Raw genomic sequence first — 27,229 nt, 5'->3', positions numbered from 1 at the left:
ACAATATTAGTCTTTATTATGACAACTGAACTGTACACTTTCATTCAATAATATTCTTTTAGAAGTTTAGCAAACATAGTTTAAACATTCATGATTTGTTCTGGTGGAGGAACTATAAAACGTCATGTCTGTAAAATACAATTTCGTGACAATAAATACTTTTAATTGCTTTAACAAACTGTCTTTCGAAGCTGTGTCTGCGTAACAAGGATTATTTATAGGGATGCACCGATAATGATACAAGTATTGGATCCAATGCAGCACGAACTATTAAAATTCCCACAAGTATTACGTGATGTCGTGTGTCAGCAACACGACTTGCCGGTATGCAAGAGCGCACGTTTTGAGATTCTTCAATACCAATGAGAAGGAAAAAACTGCAGCAGACTGTAAACTGCAGTGACAGAGACAGAGTGGAAGTGGTTCACGGCACTGCACAGTCTCTGCATGTTGCTTGTCTGCATGAATTAGGTTCTATGACATTTAATAAGGTCTCGTATCGAGAATCCGAATGAGCAAGAGGCTGAAGGTCAGTACTCGTACTTTAAGAAAGTGGCATCGGTGCATCCCTGATTATTTACAATACTTACATCAGCAAATATCCTCATAGCGAAGTCAGCAGATCTGTTTCAGGTGAAATTATAACAAATCAAATATCTCAGCCAGCAAAACAACGATCATGAATTAAAAAAAAGTGTTGCTTTACTGCTGAACATTAAAAATAGAAAAACAAAAACAATGTTTTTGAGATTCAGAGATAGCATAAGGATGATTGATTGAATTTGTAGAATATATCTAATAATGGCTTTAAACAGGCACAGTTCATTATCAAAATTACCGATCAGGCAGTTTGTTTTAATATAAAACATTGCAAACAGATTTAAGTGCGTACAAAGAAAAGCAGCTTCAAATATAATCTTAGAAAAAGCAGAAAACATACGATCCTCCTCACAGAAAGGCATTTCGACAGACTTTGCCTGGAATGGCTTGGAAGACAATGTTGTACTTGATATTAGAAAATGTTATCGTGCAATGAAAAATCACTTTGTCTCATAGCAACAGTTCATTTTAGTCTCCAATCATGAGTAAAACATCTGTCGGCCTTTTACAAGAAAAACACTCTGCGTGCATCATGAGTTATTTGTACACAAAAGCCTAAAACAGATGGTGATCATGAGCTTCATAATCAGGTGACACAGTGTGGTCGTGGTTATAACAGTGTCATTATTCAAGATTCAAACCTGGACAAAGACTTGAGCTTGTCTTATTGATGTGCATGTGCAGATTTTTTTTTTCCTTGTTTTTCTGGTTTCTCTGCATTCCTCCGACAATCCAAAATATGTGCTTGAAGTTAATTGTTAACTCAAAATTGCCTGAAGGAGTGAAAGTGACTGTGGCGAACTGGTGATCTGCACAGAGCGCACTCTTCCCCTGACTTAAAGCTGAATATGCTGCATAATATATGTATTGATGGAAGCAAGCCGCCTGTATCCATCACTTCAGAGAGGGTGGAGGGTACAAACCCAGGGAAGGAAACTAGAAACACCCAGACTAAGAGTGATGGAACTCCCGTTCAGCCCAATGTCAACATGTGCTAACAAGTTAGACGACTCTTACAACTACAAGAAGTTAATCCCTGTTCAAAACCACCTTATTTTAGGGGATAGGATGCAAGCTAACATAAAATGTGTACGATATTAAATACATTTTCACCAATCATCCATTCACTCATTCATTGCTGAAGTGCTATTTTTCAGAAGAGTTTGTAAAAAGTGAGCATGGACGAGTGTAATGTCCGTCATTTTCCTGGGTTTAATTTTGAAGGGAGAACCTTTGAATTTTTGTATCTATGATTTATGGGCAACGCAAAAGCAGTGAACCCTGATATATATAAAAAAAATAACAATAGGCTGAATGTTATAGTTGATGTTTGATCAGTGGCGTCAGGGTTTAAATAACTTAGCAGCACACGTAACACACTGAGTGAATATGAGGATATTGTGAATACTGTAAAAGCACCTCTGCGCCTCTTTTACGTCAGACTGAGACTAAAATGTGAAGAAGACAGGTGAGAGGCCTGCAGGACACTCTGCTGTCGACCGGAGAATGGACTGGCTGCTTCAAACGTCTGTGTCCAGAGGGGGAGGGAATTCGAGACACGGTGACAGCGAGTCCTGGCTGTGTGTGGAGCTGATCCCAGTGTCTGAGTCTGTGTCTGTGACGTCCAGAGGGGACAGGCTGTGCTTGAGTTTCACCGCCTGGGAGACACTGCACTGACTGTCACTTTTCAGAGGGACGGGTACGACGTTCGTGTCCTCGGCGCTGTCCGTGATCTGCATGGAGCTCAGCTGAGCAGCCAGCTGCCAGCACTCCTGGTCTTTGGAAACCAGCGTACAGTCAAAGTACTTCAGCTGCTTGTCTATTTCTGCAGCCTGGTTGTGGAGGGACACGCCGGCGAAGAGACTGTGTTTCAGTTCGTTGCGTAGCCTCTCGAGTTCGGCGGAGTAAAATGACTCGTCGTCGTCGTCGGAGGGGGTCCAGGAGGCAGCCGCTGCTCCGTTGGGCTCTCTGCAGTCGTCTTCACCCGGAGAGAGGTCGGCCCTCCTCAGCTCAGCATCGATGTCTTGGGAGAGCTGAAGGATGAGCTCTTGGTGTCTCTGGACCTGAATCTCCAGCTGTTCCACCCCATCACTGGTGTACAGATACTCCTGGAGCTGCTGCTCTGTGTTCGCGTCCACGTCTGAGCCACACGCCTGAGCCAGAAAACTCTCGCGCTCGGCTTCCCTCTGCAGCTGCACCTCAAACCGTTCGATCTCCAAGTCCAGGTCCCTCATGCGTTGGATCTGCTCCCGGATCGCGTGGTCCTGGTTGAGGATAAGCTGCACCATGCGGTCGATCTCGTCAGAGCCAGGGAGGCTCTTGCTCTCCTTGTGAAGTTTCTCCAGCTTCCTGAAGGCCTTTTTAACCATGCGCTTCTGCTTCTCCACCGGCAGCGATTGGGGATACTGCCCTCGACCGTGCTCCCACCGCTTCGGCCTGGCCGCCTTGGCCTTCCCGGCCTTCTTGGGAGGCTGTGGCACAAAATCACTTGTTTTGACCAGAATGAATTGGATGAAGGGTCTCTGGTCGCCCCAGGCGTACCAGAGTCTCAGGATTCTGGTGAGAGGAGGCAGCGCCCTTTCAAAACCCTTCCACCGCTCAACCAGACAGAAGTCTTTGGGCTCGCCGTGCAGGAGCCGCTTGCTCTCCGGGACCGACTTGTGATCCTCCAGCAACGCCTGAATCATATCTGCACATGTTGTGTGTTTTGTGACTCCACAGACAACCTTCTCTTCTTTGCAGACGGTGACTTGAATCTCCTTTCCCACCACAGGCTCGGCATCCTTTGGCCTACAGGCAAGAAACAAAAACAAGCATTCAAATTGGGGACATGAATCAAGCATTAAAACTTTTACATCCAACACGACCTTAAGAAACTTAAAAAAAAACATTGATTTTTTTTTATATCAGACATTGGTATAGGTTTTAAAAATCAACATTTTTGGTAGTTGGAAAAGAATGACTCTCTACTTGACAGCAGTTTCTGGAAAAGAGTAAACATGTGAGCAGGACATTAAGAAAATCACAGTAAGAATTCATAAAATACTAAGATATTGCATCATACATTAGAATATTGTACAATGAATCAATGAATCAATGAATGAATAAATCAATCAACCAACCAACCTACTAAAGAAAGACAACACATATAGTATGAGGAACCACAACAAATAAAACTTATCAGAGCTTTGTGTCCATTTCATAAAATTATCTTTACTCTTCAGACTTTCACGGTTCTCAGACAGCATATGCTAAAATTTCATTGCTCCTGTTGTGTCACTGTAAGTTCGAGGTTTGGCATTAGTTTTTCTTTCAAGAACAATTTAATAAATGTTGTTGTTCTTTAACTGTCTCTGACTTTTAATATTGCGTCATGATCGAGTTGATATTTTCACGAATATAATGCCAGCCTTCCCCTTTAATCCATGAAGCCTTCATGCAGAGTGACAGAGGTGAGCAGAATGTATTGCCGCCTTCATGTGGCCCTTAAATTGGTCTTTTATTTCTCAGATGTAAACTTACTGTAACTTGAAATATGTAATCAACATGGATTCACAGGTCTGCCTAAAAGGTTTCCAGCTCCGTAAGTAGCTTGTACTTTTCATAAATGAGTCATAGAGATGTATGATTCGTCAAATGTTTAAAGTCACCTTCCATTAGTCAGCATATATGATGATAGCAGCTGAGTAACTTCCATAACATGTTCTGCTGACTCTCTTCATTGTTTTCCAACTTCATTCTTCCAGTGAATCATCTCTGACAGAAACCCGTTTATGTTATAAATCCAACACGACACAAATACACAATTGGGTTTGGTTATTTCACAGACAAGCGAGCTGACGGCATGAGTCATGAACCCAGAGGCCACCGCAAAAAAGCCTCGAATTTTCAAAGTCAAATGATTTGTTTAACATTGTTACAGTTCCAGTTCCAAAAGCTCAAACATCTGACGTCTGAAGTCCTTCCAACGTTCTTGGTAGTAAGTTTGCACGGATGAATCCCACTCTGATGGCTTCCCATTAGCTCAATGAGCAGAAAACTACATTCGCTCATTTCGTGCTCCACGGCTTGATTCTATTAGACTGTTACTCATCGTCTTACTCATCAGAGATGATCACTTAATGGTTTGGTTCTGTGCTATTTAACCCCAAGGCCCTCATTACCTTTTCGTCTGGACCGTAAAACTTGTTCAAAAATTGACCCCTGATGGGCCGACGTTCTCCATTTTTTACTTGCCTAATGGACCACCGGTAATATCCAGGACCTAATATCCAGTCATTAAATGACAGGCACCGGCAATGCAGACTGATGCAAATAAATCAGATCAAAAGATAACATTGCCAGACGTTTCAATTTGACTTCAAGATTAAGAATGATAGATTGTGATATGTTTTATCCGAAAGATAACATGTTTGCTGTGGCGTTCTGCAATTCATATGATTTATTTGGCCGATGTTTGTGCTGGAGCACAGACTGCCAACTTCTGTCTCAGCAAATCGCTCAAACTTAACCCTTTATTAGGAAAGTAACCATAGTTAGAAAACTTCGGTCAGGGGTTCTTCATATAGTTGTAACAGTTCAAGATTTTACTTCTGATCAGAAAAAGTTTCATGACATAAGAATAAATCATTTTGGCCAGAGTTACACTTCTCAAAAGGCTTTGGTCATGAAAAATGGAAAAGAAGTTTTTTAATGTCTTTACAAAGTAATCCCATGAGGTTGAAATTTCCAAGTATTTCACATGTTCCCTCCTCTGAAGACAAACAAAAGCTGATATGTAATGCTACTCCAAATGCAGATGGTGAAAAAAAAAAAAAAAAATCCTGAAACCAGAGTGTTATCCATTTATTATTGCTCCTTCAAGACTGAAGCGATGTTTTTGTGTTGAAGGTATTTTGGTCTGTGGCTTTTCAACCCAACAAGGAATGCTTTATTAATCTGTTGACAGTAGCACAGCTGAATTATGCAAGTAGAACCCTGGATAACATCAGGATCTACTGAGGGAGGTGAAGATAAAACCACTTCTGCAAAACAAAAAAAAAAAAAAAAAAAAAAAGCAAAACAAAACCCTGAATCTCTGTTTTGTAAGCATTCCACTTTAAAAACTGTATTTACAGGACAGCAAAACAAACTTAGAAATTAAAATCAGATATTTCACGTGTTAAGTCCTGCTATGGTACCGGCCAGGGATTCAAATCTGCTATCTGTTGGGTTAATCTCTCCTGCATGCAGCCTACGATCACTGATGGTCTCTGAAGGAAGGGCACCAAAGTACACATCTTAAAAAAGAAGACACAAACACCACCCCCGCGCCCTTCCCAGCCCCACGCTGACACCTGAAAATGAGATACAGCTCATACTATCCAGAGGGGAGAGCTCTCGTCTGCATTATCTCCTGGGGTTTGCAGATGTTACGCGGCGATACTGCCGTGTTTTGGTTCCCGCGCACCATGAAAACACACAAACTGCGGCATTGTATAAACTGCCGGTGAATAACGTCTCTGGAATGTGACGTGCACAATGCGAGAGGGGCTGGTTAATGGTTATTGAGACCCTTGGAAAAACGCGGGGCAGAGCAAATACCTGAGCTATGCGGAGGCCAAACAAATCCAGCACTGCCTTTAGGCATTCAAATACGACGACCAAGACGACTTTGACCTTAGTATTCCCAACAAGAACCTCTTTTCTCTCTTTCTACTGCGGCACGGGAAGTGAGACCACACACTCACACACTCTCCCAGCCACAGGGCCAACACTGTGTGTTTGTGCGGCTTTAAACAGGCAATATTTGCTAAAGCAGAATCAAGAAACCATTAACAGTGAATTTCTGAAGGTTTCCTGTGGTGTAAATGGACTTTACTGACATCGCCCATTTTTACTGCTCCAGCGGTTTCAATTAACCTTACAGGATGAGTCACATTCACATATTCACACTGACATGGCGACGGCTGCTACGAAGGGTGTTAAGACAACATGGAGGGATAAGCAAGGTTCAGGGTCTTCACGAATACAAGAATCGAACCAGAAACCTTTGACCGTGAGAAGTCACTGAGCATATTCAATGGAACTAAATGCATTCAGGGTGAGTTGTTCAAAAAAATAGTTACTATTTATAATTTAACTTACGACCAAGAAGTATCTAATGAATGAAGAGTAGGGATGCACTGATACTGACGTTTCTGAAATGCTGTTTAAGTGCACACACACTCCAACCGTAGTGAATAGTGCTTTTGCATGGACAGTAACCTCCAGGGTGTCATGACTCCCAGTCCATATTCTCCTGGAACTTGGTAGTTTATAGTAGAGTCATCCATAATAGCAATCTAACTTCATCTTTCTCGGTGAAAGTCTTTGTACTCCCATTGTTGATGTTTAGAACATCTTGTTTCCAACAAAAAATAACACAAACCCATGGCTTGGTATCCTAACTGCATTGTGTTCAGTGTAAACATGAAGTTTTTCTGAGACAAAAACATGAAAAGCGGCACTTTTTCATTTGAAACATCATGTAAAAGTTCCCTTAATATGAGTCAGTCACTTCCATCAATTTATTTCATTTATTTGATGCTGCTTTAAAGTAACTGATCATGACTTGTGATTACTAAAACCAACTGAAGATCTTTGATTCAGCCAGTTCATCCATTTGTTATATGAGTTATTTAGTGGCCAAACATGCTGAATTACATCCTTTTCAAAACATTGTGGTGTAAATGTGAAATATGTTTGAAATAAAAATGCACAGATGATGTGCTTTTTTCACTCCTACAGTTGTGTAAATGAGGCCCCAATTCACTTAAATTGTGCAAACAAAAGACAAAAAAAAAAAAAAAGTTAATCAATTAAAAGTTCTAATGATTTCACACCTGGAAGAAATGCAGATTAGGAGTCAACAGAAAGAGCATGTTTAAAAAACCAAAGACGTCAATAACTCGTGTTGTCGTTATTGCAACACTCTGCAACATCCTGGCATGTTTACAGAGTTTCTGTCATCCCACCCTGGCTACACTCACATTCTGGGCCCACATCACGTAAAGGTCTGATGATCCCAGCATGCCGTCATCACCGGGGGAAGAAATCTGAAATGGAAGCGATGTGGTGCACCTCTGTTTGACACCACATTTAAAACCTGCTTTCACGGTGGTGACTAAGCAGCTGTAAAGTCGCTCCGGCACTCGCAACTTATGAAGAGGGAGCAGGAGAACAAGTGGCTTCATTGTCGGCTTCGCAATCTGCTACAGCGCTTTGCGATGCATGGCTGGAGAGATAGCTGAAACACTAGAGTGGGGTTGAGTGTTGAGAGAAGCGCGGGATGAAATGGAAACTCTGGATTATTACAGCGTCTTTCGATCACCCTGCTGGGTAAAGACGTCCACAGCGCGAAACGCTGGAAACGCAGGTGAACAAACACACTGTAACAGACAACTGGGTATTTTGGAGCTGGTGACCGAAGCCCTCAGCTGTGCAGGAAGAGGGTAAAGCCGAGCGGGGAAACACCTGTATTTGTCCTGAGACACAATCACCATCGCTCAGGCAACATCCTGCCTGCAGAGCTCCGCAGACAGAGGGAGGAAGGGGGGGGGGGGGGGGGAAATGGATGCAACACTGGTCACTGCGGTCTGTTTTCAGCTCCACGCTAATTTCAGGAGAGTGTTAACAAATGTATGTTTCTGGAATTTCCTCTTTGGACAGTAAACAGTGATCTGGAAACTAAACTGGGAGAAAAGACATAAATATTTTGTCCATTTGGGATCATCACTCATGATAATGGGAATAAAAATAGCATCATTTGAAGGAGATTTCCACGATCCTGAAGAGGTTATCTGCATTTCCTGGTCATTGAAACGCAGCAGACGGACTCAAACTTGTGGAAATTTTCAAGTTGAGAAAAATTCTTGATGTCATGAATATAGATTTTTCAAATTATACATAATATAATCATCTAACTAAATTAATTCAAATGTAATATTTTACAAACAAGATGAAAAATATTTCATTACAAAATATGTAAATATTTTTGACAAACTGTTTTTGTGAATTATAAGCTAAAACAGAAATGTAAGTTTTACCGTTTGAATTAAATTTTTCGAAAAAACACCAAAAACACCGTAACAATAACTCCATAATATTTTCATTGTCGAGATGCAGCTGTATGTCTGAATTGTCATAAGAAGAGCCACAACACTGAAAATAGAGCACAAGTAAACACTACTAAGTCAAAGGGTCACAAATGGAAAAAAAATTGCTTTATAATTTTTCCACAAAACCAAAGAATCTCTTCCACAAATGGCTAAAATCTCAACATGACGTGAACCCTGATAAAACCTTCTGGTGAAACGTTCAAACACCTCCTCCTCCAGCTGCTGCATTACGGCTGCAGGAGAAACGCAGGTGAAAGAGGGTGGCAGCAGACGACCTCAACACTGCACGCTTGGGTGAACCCAAGAAACCGGAGCAGAGCCGCAGTGACCTCGGCTTGAACTGGGAAGCCGAGAGCGCCACTCTCATCACGTTTAAACGGCAGGAATTCTGGAGCAAGTTTGTGCCTGGGACGTTTCAGCTCAGCTGTGGTGGCACGGCTCCCTGCACTTCAAATGCTCATAATGACAGCCTTCTGGATGCAAACAGTTCCCTCTCTAGTCATAAATTTTAAAGCTACATGTTACCACAGAGGACGGCGGGCTGGCGGCATGAGCGAGTCATGGCGAGATGACGGAGGCGCGCTCCTCCATTGTCTCAACACGTTTTCTTAGATCGATGGCGATGAGATCAAACAGATTTCCAACAAGAACGAGGCTTTTAATGACATATGGCCACATATATCCTGTAGCCACTTCTGTCAACGGACAGTTCCTTCCTAAGGCATGAACACTGGGATTACTTTGGGATTAGGTGACAGAAATACAGGCGTGCTGTCATGAACCTACCAACGACATTCTGTACGAGGTATTATTACACTAGTGGTAGTTTGCATGTTCCGCTGCTCTTTCCCACTCCAGATGGAATTGGATCGTATGAGGCTCCTGAGCTAAAATGAATCTGACACCCCTGATTTAGTCGATAAAGAGGTAAAATAAAGACGATGATGACGGCCCATTTCACCTGCCCCTAGCTTTCAGTATTTCGCAATAACACTTTGAATACTGCTTCACTGAAATATTCCCAGAAAAACAAGCTGATGGTAGATCTGACCCACATCCACAGCTTTTTTTCATCTTCTGATTTCTCCATGCGATGCAAAGACTCCGATCACCATCTTTTATCTGGCAGATTGCATCAGCTGGACATCAAAGAGTCCTTACTATCTACTAAGTCATAGCTACTGATGCAGAGCGGTGGTATTACTTTGGGATCCAACATCTAAGATACTCAACTGCAACGTCTCTCTTACATAGGTGACACCACGTAGTTTAAACATGGTGGAAGAACTTGGTTGGTTTGGTTAGTGGGAGCCTATTCAAGTATTTTTTCCAGGAATCAAAGTTAGCCAGAAAGGCCTTGACGTCAGGAGGAACTGTTCATCCCGCTGCGCTCCAGTCCGCAGCTCTGAGGGATCATCCAGATGTCAACTGCAGACCTTTTTTCCACAAACACAAATGTCAGTCCTGATGTGGCACCTGAGGAAGAGTGAGAGGTCTTCCTCCTCTAAATGGATATCTATATCAAAGTTCATGGTGAGCAATCCGATCACTCAAACGGTATTTTGAAGCTGATGGATGACGTGACATTTCCGTAAAGAAAGGCTAGCTGGTAACCCAACTGAAAATGTACTTACTGACAGTCTCCAGAGACTCCCTGAAACTACTCTCTACTGGAAACAAACATGTTTTAACACATTTTCATGTGTTCATCTGTCTACTGTACTCATGTTAGCCAAATCAGGATGACTAAGGTTGAAACTTTTTCCCAGCAAACATTTGATAAATGGCAGGATTCATCCTGGACAGGTTGCCAGTCCATCACATGAAAGGAGACCATTTTCACTTAATCAGGTAAGCCAGGCCTCCAATCCGACACGACACACCGCATTACAGACTCCTGACCTTTACAATGCTGTTCCTATAGTAAATGTTAATACCAGACGATCCAATAAGCGAAATGAAGAAGCTCACATTGCCCTTTCCAGAACCGATCAAATCAGCAGTTTTCAGTCGGACCGTCACTGAACTCTAATTTATCCAATTATGTCTACAAACTCTGACCTGCTGCGTGAGCTCTTAAACATATCAAAGTTAAAATTCCCCCCAAAAAAACCGGAGTGTTTTTTTCCCCCATGAAGCCCAGAGACCGTGGAAGAAACACTCCGCCGTCCTGGACAGGAGACGCTTCCTCTCTTATCTCCGGGAGGATGAGGGATTGTCGAGGAAATAACAACACTTCGGTATCTGGATATGTTGATCTCTGATAGGCATCTGTGAGCAGAGACACAACACGCCCCTTCCCTTCGCTTCCCGTCCTCCATAAAATCACCCGCCCCCTATTACCCCCCCCGGTGCTCGGCAGGCCTGTGAATCACCGCATAAACGCAACAAAAACAAATGGCTTCTCTTGTTTCTGTCGACACAAATAGTGTCTTTTTCATTGTCCGCCGAGGCCTGCTAATTTGTATTAAGAAAGTAATTTCAGCAGGTCATTAGCCGAGCGGACCGCGCAGTAATGGTGCAATTACAGCAAAGTGCAGGAGGTCACTACAACGCTGCGGCCGCATGTGTCACTGACTCAGACATTTAATTTCCAACTCTCTGCGGCCTTCATGTTGTGTTTCTGGACAGTTTGATACAGAGGACTCCCCCTGATGGAAGAGAGTATCCAGTCGAATACTGCCCGTTGTCAAAGTTTTGACGTTGGGCTTGCGGCTCCACTTCTCGTCATCCGTTTGGCGAACGTCCAGCTCGGCGTTTCACTGCGAGTAGCAGCCAGTCTCCCTCAAATCGAGCACTTGGCATATCTGCAGATCTAAACACTTGAGATAATTATAGGTGCCGCGATGGTAATTACTACGCCAGATAGAAAAAGTGAGCCGACCACTGGGAGGAAACTTCAGTCAGACTGTTTGAAGTTATCAAAGACAATCCATCTGCGCTCCGTGTGATGTGAAAATACATCCATTCTGCTTCTGGAGACGCTGTCAAAGACGCTTCCTTTACTGTAATTTTCTATAAAAGCCTTGTTTTATATCTGAACTCAATCCAAACACATTTTCCCTAAGTGGGTGGTGAATCAGGGCTTTAATGAAGAGATTCAACCAGTGCTGGGTAAGTAATATATTACTGCTAATGGCCAGTTCAACACAAAGTAATATATTACTGCAAATAATATATTACAGTCAATGGCTGAACAACACCGGCCAATACATTACTGTCCCAACATTGGGTTTAACAATAAATAAAACTCCTACACAGACACACAATCAGTGCAAAGTTTGATAATGTTTGTTTTATTGTCCATTTTATTGTCCAATTTTTTGAGTATTTTTGTTACTGCTGTTGTCATCAACTTATTTTGGGAACTGGTGGGTATCTACAATTAATCCGGCACCATCAGACGTTATATCACTCTGCTTTGATATTTTCTTGCAGGGAAAGCCGTTCACTAAGAAATAAAGCTTATTCAACAAGACCTTTGATGCTGAGTTAAATATAATAAGTTGAGCCGAGCTGAATCAAATAAACTTAATAGGTAAACAGTTAGAAACTTAAATTTGGTAACACACATCATGAGACTGGCTGAGGGTGTTCCAGCTGGATTTTCACTGATCCTGGACTTATTTCTGCAAAGGATCGGATCATGACCCAGATACAGCAACTCTGTTTACCAAGAACAAGCATCTGCAGTCAACAAGCCGCTCCAGAAACACTGGATCGCTTGTGGAAAGGGGGAATCTAATTTCTCACCTTTTCCAAGCTGTGATTGGATCCCAGCTGCCGCCAGAGCAGCATCAAAAGGCCCCGCTCGGCACTTAGGAAAATTGCTAAAGCTAATTATGCAAGTGTTGATGACAGGGTCTCTGTCCACCTGGAGCAAGAACGCTTTCTGACTCCTGTGCCCCGAATGAGTCGTTAACACAAATGAAATCTTTTTGCAGTAAACACAGAGCTGGAGATGGTCCAGGCTGCTCCGGGCCGGGGTGTCGGGACCAGGGATGCACCCATCACACTGGTTCAAAGCACAAGCGCTAACCTCGAGCTGCATGCAGATATTGAGTACCGACTCAACTGCTCCACACTTCCTCAGCCTTCCACAGCCTCTCCGTCATAATCCTTGCCAGGTTCTATCGAGGTTAAGAGTACAAGTACTCTGTGCAGTACTGGACCTGGCAAACTATACCGGTACTGGTACCAGTGAATACCTTGGTAAGTACAGTGTGGTTTACTGGTAATGTCTACAAAGAATCTCTACATTGAGGAAAAAGTCAAGCTTTTAAAGTTAAATCCACTCTAACTCCAATAATCTTTAGTTTTCATGTCTGATTATACAGAAAACCTGTAGAACTAATAAAGCTTCTGATTCACTTGTTAGGATTCGGAATTTAAGGGAAAAGTTCAGTTATTTGTAGCCTAGATTAGAGCTGAAGTCAGTGTTAAGAGTTTAAAATGAAGCCTTGATACTGCTCCAAATCCAGATTGTTTTCATTCTAGTAGAAATGTAGAACATTTTTTCCACATTAAATCAAGTTCATATCAGGGACTAAAGAGAGAGAGAGAAAAAAACTTGAACGAATACAGGCCAGAACAGAATGCAGCTTTAAAATTCCTCTTCATGCAATACACTTTAGATAGATAGATAGATAGATAGATATGTCGAATTAAACCAAAACAAAACTGTCATCTCTCAATACACTGATAGCAAAATGTACATCATCTAAGCTTGCTGTGAGCGACCAAGCAGGAACATGAAAATTATGAATAAAATGTCTATTCTGTGGAATTGAAAATAATTGCAGAATATCCATTAAATATATAATGTATAAGTCTGAGTTTATCAGCCAGTCAATGCTTCAAAAAACAATTTAAAATGGTCGAACAAAGGTAGAAGTTCCTTCATATTGTTGGAGAAACTGGATCATTTTTTCACCACTAGATCACTATGAGGGCTTCCTGCTGGACATTTCAACCAAATGTGCAATTTGTATCCATATTATTGGAACATTACATTATAGCTATGAGCTGTTTCTCTAAAAGAGAAGGACCCAGGCCTGTTAGTGAGTCCTGTGATTTACTTTCTCAAGGATGTAATGAGTTTGAGAGAGTTTTCATGAAACTTTCATGTGAAAAATGTTTTTGCTTGAACCTCATAAACAGCTGCCTCTTCGAACTTCTGAATGTTTTTCACAATGAAAATGAGGGAAATATGTGCCATTGTTTTGTTTTAATGGGTGTGAAAATGGAGAATCTGACGCTTCTGAGGAGGGAAACACATTCAGTCCCAACTTTCCTGTGAACTATCGAACCAGGAGAAAAGATCAATGGAAATCCAAAGTGAATTTAAAATGAGGAAACATATAGACATTGAATAACCACGTTCCTGATGTAGCAGGAAAGTGACGACAACACAAAACTGCATTAAGAGATTTACGCATTTGGATAATTTGATGCGCACTGCGTTGCGCGTAATGCCCTCCCTTCCCTCTGCCACAGATCACCGCCGAGAACACACACACGCACGCACACACACACCAAAGGCTTCAAGCCATCCACTTTACCTGTTCTTCAGCCGAGCTTTCAGGAAGTTTCTTCCAAACGGAGCCATGACTCTCAGAAACTGGAGGAAAAGTGAAAAAAGACGCGGCGCACGATCCGAGACGCGTTGCGCTCCAGCGCATGGCACGACGCGGGACACCGAGAGGAGTGTTTGGAAAAGTTAAAGGGTGTCCCGGTTGAGACTTCTGTCCGCCCCCATCCAATAAATGGAGGGGAAGGGAGGGGAGGTGTTTCCCAGGAGTGCACAGGCCTTTTCTGGTGAGACTCTGCCCCCTTCTACCTGCAGGATCCTCAGAGAGAACCTCCATCAGCCAGCCTGTCTCTTGACACCTGAAATAACACTTCCAACTGTGGGCACAATTTCATACTCTTTGACCTCAAATTAGTTTTGTGTGACCAAGAAATACTAAAATGTGGCTACAAAATATTAATATGAGTCCACAAAAATTAATTTCTGTCCACATAATGTTATTCAGAGGCCACTAAATATTGATATGTGGCTGCAAATCACTAATTTGAGGCAACAAAATACTAATTTGAGGCCACAGAATATCATCTTGTGGCCAGAAGTTTGTCATTTGAGGCCACAAAGTATTAATTTGTGGCCACAGATCACTAATTTCAGTACTCAAAACTTTCACTTGTGGCCATAAATTACCAAATTATTCTAATATTTCAGATGAGGCAGAGCTGAAGTGCATTGATTCTCACACTGTGGTTCGTAGGTGAGCTCCCTCTAGTGGCAGCGGGGCATTAAGGAGCAAAGTATGCTTCATTTCCACAGTGGTCAGTGCTCTCAGCTGTGTCTCTCTGTGAGGAGTCTGCATTTCGCCCAGGTTCTCTGGTTTCCTCCCAGCTCTCAGGTTACGGCTACAGACGTGTTGGAGGCAGCTGACAATGACTGAACTGCTGTAATCCTCTCAGAGCGAACTGGCTGGATTCAGGTTCTGGATCATGGAGCAGCAGCGAAGTTAGCGTTATAGTGTAAATCCAAACCAGGACAACACTTTAATACTTTTTCAACCGATACTTTCTACAGTTTGCATTACTCGCAAGTAAATTTGGTTGATTTTATTGTCATGTTTGTTGGAAAATCCATATTTAAATGCACGTTTGATGAGAAATGGCGGTTATTCTCCATGCTCTGTAAAGAGATTCTGCAGCAACTTACTGAATAATCTTGTTTGAAAGCTGCTGCTCTGCGCACTGAGACTGTGGCCGGCAAAAACAAAAGATCAATAAATAATGATCACATTAATAGTCAACATGTCCTCAGATAACCACCAGGCATCATGTCTCATACTGTATGTTCAGGCTGGTCCTCGTGCTGGGAGGGTTTCTCGGGTGGTACACACTGTGAAGAGATTGAGATCGTACCCTGTTCCTGCACACGGGTGTCTTCTACTCTACCAGCAAAGAAGGAAAAGTTGGAGCTGAAATGTGTTTATTGTCCCAGAGAAGCTGCACTGAACAGAAACTAGATTTTTGGATTCAAATGACAAAGACGAGATTCAGATATGGGAGGAATGCGGCCTGCTTTGACTCAGCCGAAGCGCCGTTGCTTGAAGTATCTCTGCTGTCGGTTTTTACATCGTTCCGTTTAGTTTTACCCTTGAAGGAGATGAATCTCCGCTGTGGGAAAGTGAACATGACAGGGTGGCTTCATGCTTTCTTCTCTTTACTGTGAGGTTTGTTTGTCGGGAGCAGGTAGTAGTTTGTGTTTTTACTGAAAGTCAAAATGTTTCCACCTTCCAGGTTCTCCAGAATGTACCTTTATCTACCAAACCGTTGATCCAACAATACGATGGAATAAAACAGGCTGAAGGCAGTTACTCCGACTTCTGGACCCACGTTGACGCTGTTGGTTTGACAAATGTTAATTTGTTTTGCGTAAAGCAGCCAGATCTGCCCTTTCACCTCCTTTTCCCCGGAATGCCATTAAAATAAATGTTAATACGACTGAAACACTGGAATTGTTACTGAGTAAACAGATACCCAGTCAAACACTGATGGTAAAGTATCGGCTGGTAAAACATTCTTCTCAGCAACGGAAGACTTCTCCGAGGAATAAACCATCAGATTCTGAGCAAACTTCAACAAATGTTTTTTGGAAAAAACAGATATCAGAGAGTTCTGCAGAAGGTTTTACAACGACCGACTCTAAAGGAGTGAATCTGGTGGATCTTCAGCTCCTCTCTGTCAGCTCCAGGATACTTTCGGAAAGTTACTAAATATCTGAAGATAATATTGCTGCAAACCGCCGCGGACCACAGCCTCCAGCATACAGCGCTGCGCTCGCTGGTAATGAGTGTATCAGTCAGACTTTAATCATGTTTAGCCTGGTGTGTGAGCCCTGAAAGTGTCAGCAGCTCACAGTTCTGTACCAAACTGATGAGAAACATCGAGAAAACTCTGCTGGTGAAATGTCTCTGCAGCTGCTGTGTTGTACGAACATAGTTTTCCCTCCACTTGATATCTGGTACGAATGTAATTTACAGTCGAACTTTTCTCATTCTCTTTAATATTACAGGATCTCTAAACCATATACCTCCTGAGTTTGTGTCAGTTTGTACGAGTACGAGTATCCATATCGTTGCTTTCGTAATGTTCAGTCTTTTATTTTTCGTTTATTGACATAGTGCATGTGAAAGTCACCTGACCACTCTCATACCATCGCAAATGACTTAACCCTGAGCGGTCCTGAACTCACATTAGGCAGAGGGAAGATGCTCTATGGTGTGGAGGAGCTGATCCATTGCAGGTGCAGTGAATTTCTCCACCTGTAGAATGAAAAGAGGACATTTAGAGGAGAAAAATACCAGCGAGACACAAAGAGTGATTCGTGCGTCCTCCCACATCACCCGAGACAGGTCGAAAAACCTCTGATGGCGCCGCTCGAGGGTGGAAATAACCAAATCTCTCAAATCGTGACGCAAAGAAAGAAGAAGAAAAAAAAAAGAGAGATCCAGTTGTGGAGCCGGAGTGACGATGATGAGACGATGACAGAGTGACAGGAGGGAAGAGATGATGAGGATGAGGCAGACTGGGTGGATGGAGGGATGGATGGGAGCAGTGGGTGGAGATGAGGAGAGGAAGGAGGGTGGAGGGAGGAAGGAGGAGGGAGGAGGGGGAGATTCTGATTCCTCTGACATCACAGTGGCTCTTATATACCGAGGGAATGGAGCCCGCTGCTCTGCACATCCACAAGTGGGAAAAGAGGTCTGGCTGGGGTCTGCGAGAAAAAAGCAGCAGCACAGAAGAAGAAGAAGAAGACGACGACCTTTCCATCTTCCACCTGCGTCTGACCCTCAACCTTATGGACTAGACTCCTCTTCAGGCCACCTCTCCAGCCTTCCTCTTTTGTTGTTGGATTTTTTTAAAGTAGTTTCTCCTGCTCACGATGCAGCCGCAGCTGGCGTGTGTGCTTCTCCTCTGTCTCACGTACGGCGCCCTCTGCACAGGTGAGCTCCGTCCATCACTCTGATCACTCTGAAAAGCAGAAGAAGAAGAAGAAGAAAAAACTGAGCTTGATTCCAGCAACAGGTGCAGCAGTTTGTGCAGAGCTGTTTAAAAAACAAGCACTGCTTTTGATACTGGGAGTAAAAATGACGTTTTTAATTTAAAAAAAAAAATCCTTAAATTTAACAACATTGAAGGACTAAATCTGGAAACTTTCACACAGTTAAGACTATATAATTAATAATGACACTTTTCTTAAAGTTAAGACAAGCGCGTCTAACTTTAACTAGTCAACTTTTTACTTAACTCATGTTGGTTCCCTATATTACACTTATTAAGCTCTATTTAATAACTGTGGCTTTTTAAACATTTGAAAGAAAAGTAATAGTTTTTTCGTTACGCTGTTTCTAAACCATGCTGCAGAAAACTCCTTGAAAAATGAAAGTTTGTGCTAATTCAGCCTCACCTTTCTCACCTTTATTGTTAATGTGACATGATTTGCCTCACTGATGTACCGGCTCAGGACGCAGCTTTGTGTTCTAATTGTTGATACACTGAAATAATCAATAATGTCATTCGGCCAGTTTGGACCCACTGTTGACCCATTTTTGGCCCACGTGCCATATGTTTGACACATTTTATTAAAGGATTTTAAATATTTTTATTAAAAGCTGAGTTACTCTGTCCCTTTTACCGGCTGTTAAAAACACTTTTTTTCCTCAACTGACTGATGTAAAGAAGCCTGATTTTCAAACTCAGGAGTTTTTCTAATTGGAAGAAGTAAATTCAGCTTGATTTAATATCTTCCACCAATACTGTTTCTCACCACTTCCATTAAGATTCAGGTTTCCAAAATAAGTTTGTCATGCAGACATATTAATTGTCTATTTTCAATGAGATTCTGAAAATGTAATTGGCCTGATTTTGTGTTGATTTACACTGTGAAGACTTTGAAGGTGAAATTTAAGCAGATGCGTTTGACACAACATTAAAATAAGATCCATAAGTACCAATGAGACTTTTGAAGGATTGCTTGGTTCACATTAAATGATCTAATACACATTTATACATGAAAACAATGAAAAACAGCCATGACATGCTGGGAAACCTTAACCATGGATTCATTAAATACAGTTTTACATGCAAATAAATAAAAATGAGACATTAACACACCATGTTTTCCGTATTGTCTCTGCAGAGTGAGATGTAAAACGGATGAAAAGTCTCTCTAAGTCGAGCACGAAGCACATTGATTTTTTTCTTTCATTGTGCATTCAATCAGCCTCCAAACAGGCTTTAAAAATCCCGATCTTTGTGGAATTAAGTGGGCTTCAGGGTCAGTTTTACATCTGACGACTGAACTAATGAGTAAAGAGGCTGAATCATGAAGTATTGAAGACGTGCGTAGTGGGGATGGAGTGTGAGGTCTGGAATGAGTGAAGGGTTGTAGAATCGGACCGAGCGGGGATTCGCTGCCTTCAGCAGGATCGGTGAGCCACTGAATAATAGAAACCTGTGAACTCACTCGTCTGTGAGGAGGGATTTCATCGTTATTGATGATTATAAAGAGGCACTGATGTTACTGGATCACTTTGTATGACTTTAAAGGTTGATAAGTTTCCCTCCCTCCCAGCTGTGGGGGGGGTTGCTGCTTCATGTGGTATTTTCTCTGAGGATGAAGGTGCTAATGCTGCTTCCTCCTGACAGATGTTGACCAGGAGCAGCGAGCGCTGGAAGAGGAGCTACTCAGCAGCCTCTTCACCTCCAAGGTAGGCCGGGTCTGTTTGCACCTGGACCATCAGAGGTTCCTGCGACCCCGGGCAGTCAGCTCGTGACCCCCGTCCAGGTGGTCTTCCATCACACCCAAATCTCGAGCCTCCCCACTCTATCACACACTCAGTAGATTAATTCAGCTCTGAAAGCCATCCGTCAGAGGCAGAGCGTCCGGTCGAAGCCTTTTTTACATTTTTATCACATTTGACTCGACTCCGCCGAAGCTGGGAAAGTGGAAAAACCACCAGGCAGACACCTAATGGGATTCAGATGGACCTGACAGCGTCTTCCCACCTCGCTCTCACCCCGTTTCTCCCTCCTTGCCCGCCCCGATAAATAACCGCGGGAGACGTGACGGTGACAAATCAGCCATGTGATTCATGGCTGCGCTGCTCAGAGGTTGCTCAGGGGTGATGATTGTAATAATAACTTAGCGGATGACTGATAGATAGAGTGCTCCAGAGGCTGGAAAAGTGCAGCGTTGTAGGAGACACTCTATCTGAACAATGCACACAAGCTTTTTTTCCCCCCCGTCTTTTCTGTTTGGTGACAACTAAATTGACTGACCGACTGGGTTCTCTTTATCTGATTAGATGGAGGACGTAGATCTCCCGCCCCCGTGGCTCTCCTTTCTCCGCTCAGCGTGATTACATTACAGCGCTGGCAGGGTTCATCTGTTAGTCTGGACACTTTGGCACAACATCAGCCGCCTGCATGTAGAATACACACAATCAAAACACTCTGGAACGACTGTCACACCAGGTACAGGGAGCTTCTGTGGCGAAATGTTTGTTGGTGCAGAGCTTTAGAATGAGGTGGAATTATATCTAAACTCTGTAATTTATCTTCACACCACGAATGTAATGATTTAAACATTGTTGCTGTTATTTACATTTAACATTAGTGTGAAAACAAAACAAGCAAAGTTTGCATAATTTGCTTAAGAAAAATCTGATAATAACCCATTCATTGGATTTAAGTGTGTAGGAGCAGTTACATAAAAAAAGCTAATTGAACACACACACACACACAAACACACACACACACACACACACACACACACACACACACACACACACACACACCAAATGCATGAAATGACATTCAATCACATAAGGTTTCATTTTTGAATCATAGTGTTTTAAAAACTTTGCCCCATATTAATATTATGGTTTGTGCTTCATTGAATATCGGAAATCAAATTTGTGAAAGTTTTATTGTTATTACTAATAACTGACTTTATACACACGTAAGCACATAATGCTCAGTCTGGAGGTCGAAATGTAGGTTTTTGGACTGTGGGGACTCTAGAGGACCCAAATGACGCACAGGAAGAACATGCAAATGCCTCATTTCCATGTTCACAAAAATCACTGAAATCTTCTGAGACAAGAAAGATGAATCCAAATGAACTGCCATGTACCTGCAAACACAACAAAAAATATTTAGATAAAAATAAATAACCTCAACTTTTAGGATGATAGCTAGAAACGATTTCAATACCAGTTATTGATGCAATGCAAATTTACAGGGTCTTGAACGAAAGTTCTCTATTGGAGTTGTGATCCACTGGCAACAAAGAGCAAAAGTCTTTTTTCTGCAAATTACGTGCTATAAATGAAGTCGATCGTAATATTAAATCAGTAAATTAAACCAACCCAAAAAAACCCCAAAAGGGTAGGCTACCTTCCACCAATTTACATGTATCAGTGATTTTTGACAAAAAAATGAAAGGCAGAAGAAATGCTGGGAGGAGGCCTTCTGTAAAGATCTACGCTTAAAGTATATTATTTTCACAACACCATCACCTTCCTTTACTGTCACTCATCTCATGATCCAGTCTAATCTGCTTCAACTACGTCCAGTTTGGTTCAAAATTATTCCAGATTTTAATTGAATACTTCATCTGGATTCTTGCAGAGCTAAAATGCCTAAATCCAAAGATGAGATGAGATGAGAAACGTTTGTTGACCATGTAGATGTCCACACTGAGACTGGCTGCACCACATCTGAAGCTTTTCAGAGTAATAAATAATATAGACTCAGTGTCACCTCAGGGTGTTTCAGCACTAGAGGCAACGATTTCTCAAACTTTCTGGAATAAAAACTTTCCATCTCCTTCCATGACCACAGTAAATAGTTGTTCTGCACATGCTCAGTAGATGGACAGTACCAAGAATGTTTCCCTCCAGAGAGACATGACTCGCAGTCCAGATTCTCCTGAGCTTGGTAGCTTTAGAGAGGAACCTTTAATAACAATTCAACTTCCTCGTCTGTCCATACAAATGTCTCACCTACTCGCCATTGTTAATGTTTATAGTGTGTTCTCTGCACACTGGTGTGTGTGGTTTCATTACATAAAGTAAACAACAGCACCAACTCCAGGCCTGGCATGTTAATTACAGCGTTTTCAATGTTTCAGTTTCTGCTGTTGCCTGTTCAACTTTGTTGAAAAGAAAATGTAAAAAAACGCGTTTTCATTTGAAACATCATGTACAGAGAACAACAGAGTTTGTGTAAAATGCCCTTATTTGTCGTTTTATAACATAAATGACAGCCTTTGTGTGTGTGGAAGGTATTGCTCTTCGATTTGGGTTGTTATTGCAGTGAATATGGGGCAGTTTTTCTTCTGGAATGCTGAATGTTTTTTTTTTTTTTTTCACAGTGTGGAAGATTCTAATGAATCTCCTCCATGTTGGTAATTAAACCCACACCTGTCCGCCTCTCGCTCCGTTCATTTCAAAGTGAATTAAAACCCATAACGTCTCCGACGTGCCATCGATTTCCAAATGTCGTGTCTGATCCCCAGAGTGCTGTTGTTCTCCACGTCGCCATAACTTTTATTAGGCGTTTCTCTCTCTGCAAACAAACAGGAAACCGGCTTTGCTTTCAGTCTTCTTTTCTTTTTACGGCATTAGAGGCGAGCGCGCTCCTCGGCCGCTCGTAAACGGCGGCGGCTGAAGCGAGCCTCGCCGGGGCCTCGGGGCTGTTTGCAATAACCTCACAGGTGAGGATTTACTCCCCGCTCCCCCGCCATGTGACGGTCCTCATCATTCTCGGTGACACCCAGAGGTCTTTGCGGGAAAGGTGCGAAACATCGGCGGCTCCCGCCCCTCCCCCCACCCAGCCCCTGCAGGGGCACTTCGCCAACTCCAGGCACTCAAACTAGATTACAGCGCATGGCTGTGGCGGTAGATGAGGTTAGAAGTGGCTGGACGGCTCTTCGGGTGTCTGAATGCTCATATGCAGAGAGAAAGCACATTGCTTACCTGCTGTCAGGAACAGAGCGTCTTCTCCACACTGAACCGTTCAGGTCACATGTACGGCTTATTCAGTACCTCCTCGTGGTAGGGTTTCCCCGTTAAGATAACTGAAAGTTATTTCAGCGGTCGAAACAACCAGTGATTTGATAATGAGCTGCACGGTTCTATCTCTACATCTTTGTGTTTTCATTCCTGTTTGTGTTCACATTTACGTTACGGTGACTTGAGATTCCTGTGGGGAAAAAGATCAAGTCCCCATGCAACAGCTTCACTTAAAGCAACTCTGCATCAAATGAATGTAAAGAGGAAGAAAATGCAACCTAGCGCTATTTTTTTTTTTTTTTTTTTTTTTGGTTCAAAAATGAAAGGTCAGTTATAATTGTCAGAACAGGACGGCCATGCTGGGAATTTTATTTGACTGATATTGTAGGAATACACCAACATCAGGTATTGGATCCGGTAGTGTGTAGAGCTCTTGTTCTTAGAAAAAGCTCCCTGATACCCAGTGAGTATCTCAGGCGTCAGTAACTCAGGAAAGAGAGGAGCGACATGCGGTTTAGAGGTTCTTCGACATTAGTGACAAAAGTTGGACAGACAGTAAATTATGTTCTGATAAATCATGTAAGGATTGAGAGAGACCATTTTGCACGACATCAGTAATGCGATTAGCAGAGATATTTGGACCAGCAGAGTTAGCCTGATGTTGTTCATTAGCTCAACGCCTGGATCAGGAAGATGCTACATGCTACAAGCTACACAGTTTCAGGGCTCACGCACCAGTGATTTAACATGCTAGAACCAACACTCTCTCTCCAATTAATAGCAGTTTGACAGAATTATAAACCAGTCTTTCTGGTTTTATTTGACCTGTGCAAATGTAATTGCAAATTTTCAAAACCGGCAAAAATTGTGGCCCTCACCAGGATCTCTGGGGTCCTTTTCTAAGAAGCTCCACTGTCACGGTGCGAGGAGGAAGGACTCACGTGCAATCAGCCAGGCAGAGTTGAGCTTGTTTATTAGCAGGTACGCAGGGAAACAGGAACGCAGGGCAAGCTGAGCTGAGATGCAGGCAGGGACAGAAGCACGCGGACAAACCAACAACGCACCGACAAAGACAAGTGAGGGAAGCAGACTTAGATAGGGTAGACACAGGTGAGGCACATTAGGACACTAACGAGGTAGGAGACCAGGCAGAAGAACATGAGGGACAGACAAGCAGGTGAGACAGGGTATGCAAAAAAAAAAAAGGAAAACAGTACCAAAACCGGCCCAGAGTGCCTCCATATCGCTGGAGGGGCACAGGGCGTGACATCCACAGCTTCAACAGATAAATCAACCCCAAAAGTCTATATGTGAGGAATCATTTGTTTCCTCTAAGCTCCACATCAAACAGAACATTCAATCCATGTGTGTGTCTCTTTCTCTCATTCCTGTCCTTGCAGATGAAGCACAATAAGCAGAGTGCCCCCTACTGGCGTGTGTCGCTGGCCAACCTGTGCAGGATGGTGAGCGGCCTGAGGCAGGAGGTGTGGAATGGCGAGGAGGAGGCGGAGGAGGAGGCGGAGGGCGAGCTGACGGAGGGAGGCCTCCAGCTGCTGGGGGAGCTGTACAGCCTGCAACACATCTGCAGAGCGCTGCAGAGCAGGGAGGAGAGGGTGAGCACTCACTCACACACACACACACACACACACACACAAAGGTCATGACTTGCACTCATCCTTTAAAAATATATTATCGGTGCATCCTCAGAAATCAGAAATCAAATCCTAAAAACATCTGGGCTGATGTGAAGCACTCATCCCACTCCGCCTCCTCTCTCCTGCTGACAGCTACTCCAAGACTCTCTAGAATATTCGGAGGAGAGCAACGACTCGCCGCTGAAACGGAAATCGCCGTACATCCTGAAGAGGCAGGCGGGCCACAGCACCAAGTCCCGGAGGCCGTACATCCTGAAGAGGAGCGCAGTGTACTGACGGCCCGGCGGGGGGCGCTGTCAGGGGCTCGCACCGTGTACTTCCTGTGATGACGTGATCGTGTCTCTCCTCTGTCTCCTCGTGGCTACACATGGTTTCTCCTTCTCTCCTCACCCTGTTGATTTTATTTTGATTTATTTTGATTGTACGTCCGGCATCGAGTCCTGTGGTTATTCCTCTCCTGGAAAGAAAATCCCGAGCATCAAGCGAGCGGCGCATCCCTGAAAAATACAAAAAACAACAATCTGTGTTTATTTACTCGATTTTCCTCATTGCACAATAACTATTTGATTTCAGGGTGTGATTAAAAGATTCACGATACAAAACTGGTGAGATGTCATGATTTTTTTTTTAGGCCAACTCATATAGTACAGAGAACCAAGTTGCAGGTCATCACAATCACAAAGACGTAAAACACAGATTCACAGTGTTGGTGGATTTAAATCACACAACAGACTTCGCACAACAATTTCACCAAGGAAAAATGTAAAACTTTTGTTTGGGCGTCCGTTTTCATGACAACACTGCTCAGAGAAACCGAAGACAAAGAAGACATCCCTTTTCGAAAGAGATCCATGGAGGCGGATGGACACAAGTTTTTGGAAATGTTCCAACTATGTCTTCGTGTCATCAGGTGAAGACACAACTTTATGGAAACAGAGTATTTGTTCATATATGCTCATTTTGAAGGAGCCCTTGTCTACTGCAATGAAATAAAAAGAAAACAGAACAATGACCCACTTTTAATAAATCATGTCTTATTACCAAGACTAAAATGTTTTTTTTTTTTTTTTCCACTTTGTAAATGAGGTGCATGTGTGGATGTTTCCGCAGGGCGCTGAGGCCCGTCAAGCCCTCGCAGATAAAACAGACCTTTAATGCAGCAAATGAGCGTCTTGGCCTTAATAAATGGCACTTTCATCTCCGAATCAAAGAGCCGGGCCTGCTTTGAAACTGGGTTCTTAACCCCGACAGGCGAGGAGTGCGGATGAAGAGCAGCTTTTAAACGTCATTTTGCTTCGCTCATTCGCCACTCAGTGCTGCGGTCAGTTTTTCCGTTTTGATGAAAAAAATGAAAGCATTTCCCTCGGTGCACACTGGAACGTGTCTAATTAAAACAATACATCCTCTCTGATTGTATGATTGTGTGTTCATGGCCCCCTGAAGCTCGCTCGTCTGATGAGCCGATCGGCGCCGAAGGATTAGCCACAAATAACCTCCTTTGTTCTCCTCATAAAGCTTCAGTTACGCTCGAGAACAAAATGTGAAAAGTGCAATTTCAGGCATGAAAAGTGCATTTGGAGTCATTCTGAATTCACTGTGATTACAACCAATAATCCTGAGAGCCACTGGCTTTAATGCTATTTCATAACGACAGAGAGGCTGAAAACTGATCCAGAACTAAAATACCAACACAGCTACCGCTAAGAAAACCTACATCTTCTGTTTTTACACAAACTGGTGATAATAAAGTAATAAAACATGCAGTTTTTAGTTCATATTTCAGAACTGGAATTTTTATTGCTCTGTTTCATTGTTTTAAGTATTTCAAATGTTTTCACGGCTCCTCGATCATGTTTTGGGTCCTCGACATTGTGCCAAGTAAAATGAACTGGAAATGCCTCCTGAAAACCTTTAAAATCATTTTAAGTAAAAGGAGTCAGTGCAGTGGTTAGCACTCTAACCTCACAGTGAGAATGTTGTGGGTTCAACACCTGCAGGGGCCTTTCTGTGTGGAATGTCAGCTAATATAAATGGTGTCAATTGTACAGGTTTTAGGAGAGATCTTTCAATAACAAAGGTAGCAACGAGGGCCTAAGGAGGATCCTCTAAACTCTCAGGCAAACGCTCCGTGACGCCTCACCTACAAATGCATCAAACCGTCCCCGTGTTGCAGAGAAGGTCAAACTTTACATTCATAAAGGTCGGGAAAAATATCATATAGGCAGCGGACATTATTATTCCTGTCATGCCGGTGCACGTGCCCGTCACCAGCAGCGGATGGCGGTGTTGTTTCAGAAGTCCTGATTTACAGTGTGAGGGACTGTAAAGCGTCACAGGCGGAGGAACAGGTCAATGTCCGCAGGAATCAATCCACAGGATGTTTCCACTGGTACAGACTTTCACCAGTGTGTTTGTTTTTAAGAGAGTTTGTACACGCTTTACACACGCTGTGACAATCATGAAAATACTTTACTTCATATGTTTTTGTTCATAATTCATCCAAACTGCACATGTGATGGGATTTATGTACCTTTCCAAGAGATGTTTAACAGCATTTTTCCTTAATGAGGATCTCTCCTCTACACAAACCTGAGAGTCACAAATCAGACTCACATGCTTGTTTTTGGAATGTTTCTTGAGAAATTCAGTGAGGCCTCCAAATTGAGATGGGGAACGTCATGTGGTGAGACGTGACTGTTTTCCATCATCCTTTCATTTGGATTCAAGTTTCCTCTCTTCG

At 42.8% G+C, this 27,229-nt stretch overlaps 2 protein-coding genes across 3 annotated transcripts; one reads left to right on the top strand and one right to left on the bottom strand.

Moving 5' to 3' along the window:
• On the bottom strand, positions 1-14,461 carry rassf9 (Ras association domain family member 9). The gene is made up of 2 exons (XM_030097056.1): positions 14,300-14,461; positions 1-3,390 (listed from the first exon to the last, which is right to left on the bottom strand). The coding sequence occupies exons 1-2, from the start codon at positions 14,344-14,346 to the stop codon at positions 2,121-2,123; spliced, it is 1,317 nt and encodes a 438-aa protein (XP_029952916.1). The 5' UTR covers positions 14,347-14,461; the 3' UTR covers positions 1-2,120.
• Positions 6,947-24,994, top strand: nts (neurotensin). Of its 2 annotated transcripts, XM_030097058.1 has the most exons (5): positions 6,947-6,953; positions 17,683-17,758; positions 19,464-19,525; positions 24,235-24,447; positions 24,622-24,994. In XM_030097058.1, the coding sequence occupies exons 2-5, from the start codon at positions 17,698-17,700 to the stop codon at positions 24,763-24,765; spliced, it is 480 nt and encodes a 159-aa protein (XP_029952918.1). In that variant the 5' UTR covers positions 6,947-6,953; positions 17,683-17,697; the 3' UTR covers positions 24,766-24,994. The 2 variants fall into 2 exon arrangements, with proteins under 2 accessions (XP_029952918.1, XP_029952917.1); XM_030097057.1 differs by lacking the exon at positions 6,947-6,953 and having other exon boundaries at positions 17,525-17,758.
• The last annotated feature ends 2,235 nt before the right edge of the window (positions 24,995-27,229 follow it).

Source organism: Salarias fasciatus, chromosome 7 (assembly GCF_902148845.1).
Source record: "Salarias fasciatus chromosome 7, fSalaFa1.1, whole genome shotgun sequence".
NCBI classification, from domain to species: domain Eukaryota; kingdom Metazoa; phylum Chordata; class Actinopteri; order Blenniiformes; family Blenniidae; genus Salarias; species Salarias fasciatus.
This window is presented reverse-complemented; position numbering and strand designations above follow the sequence as displayed.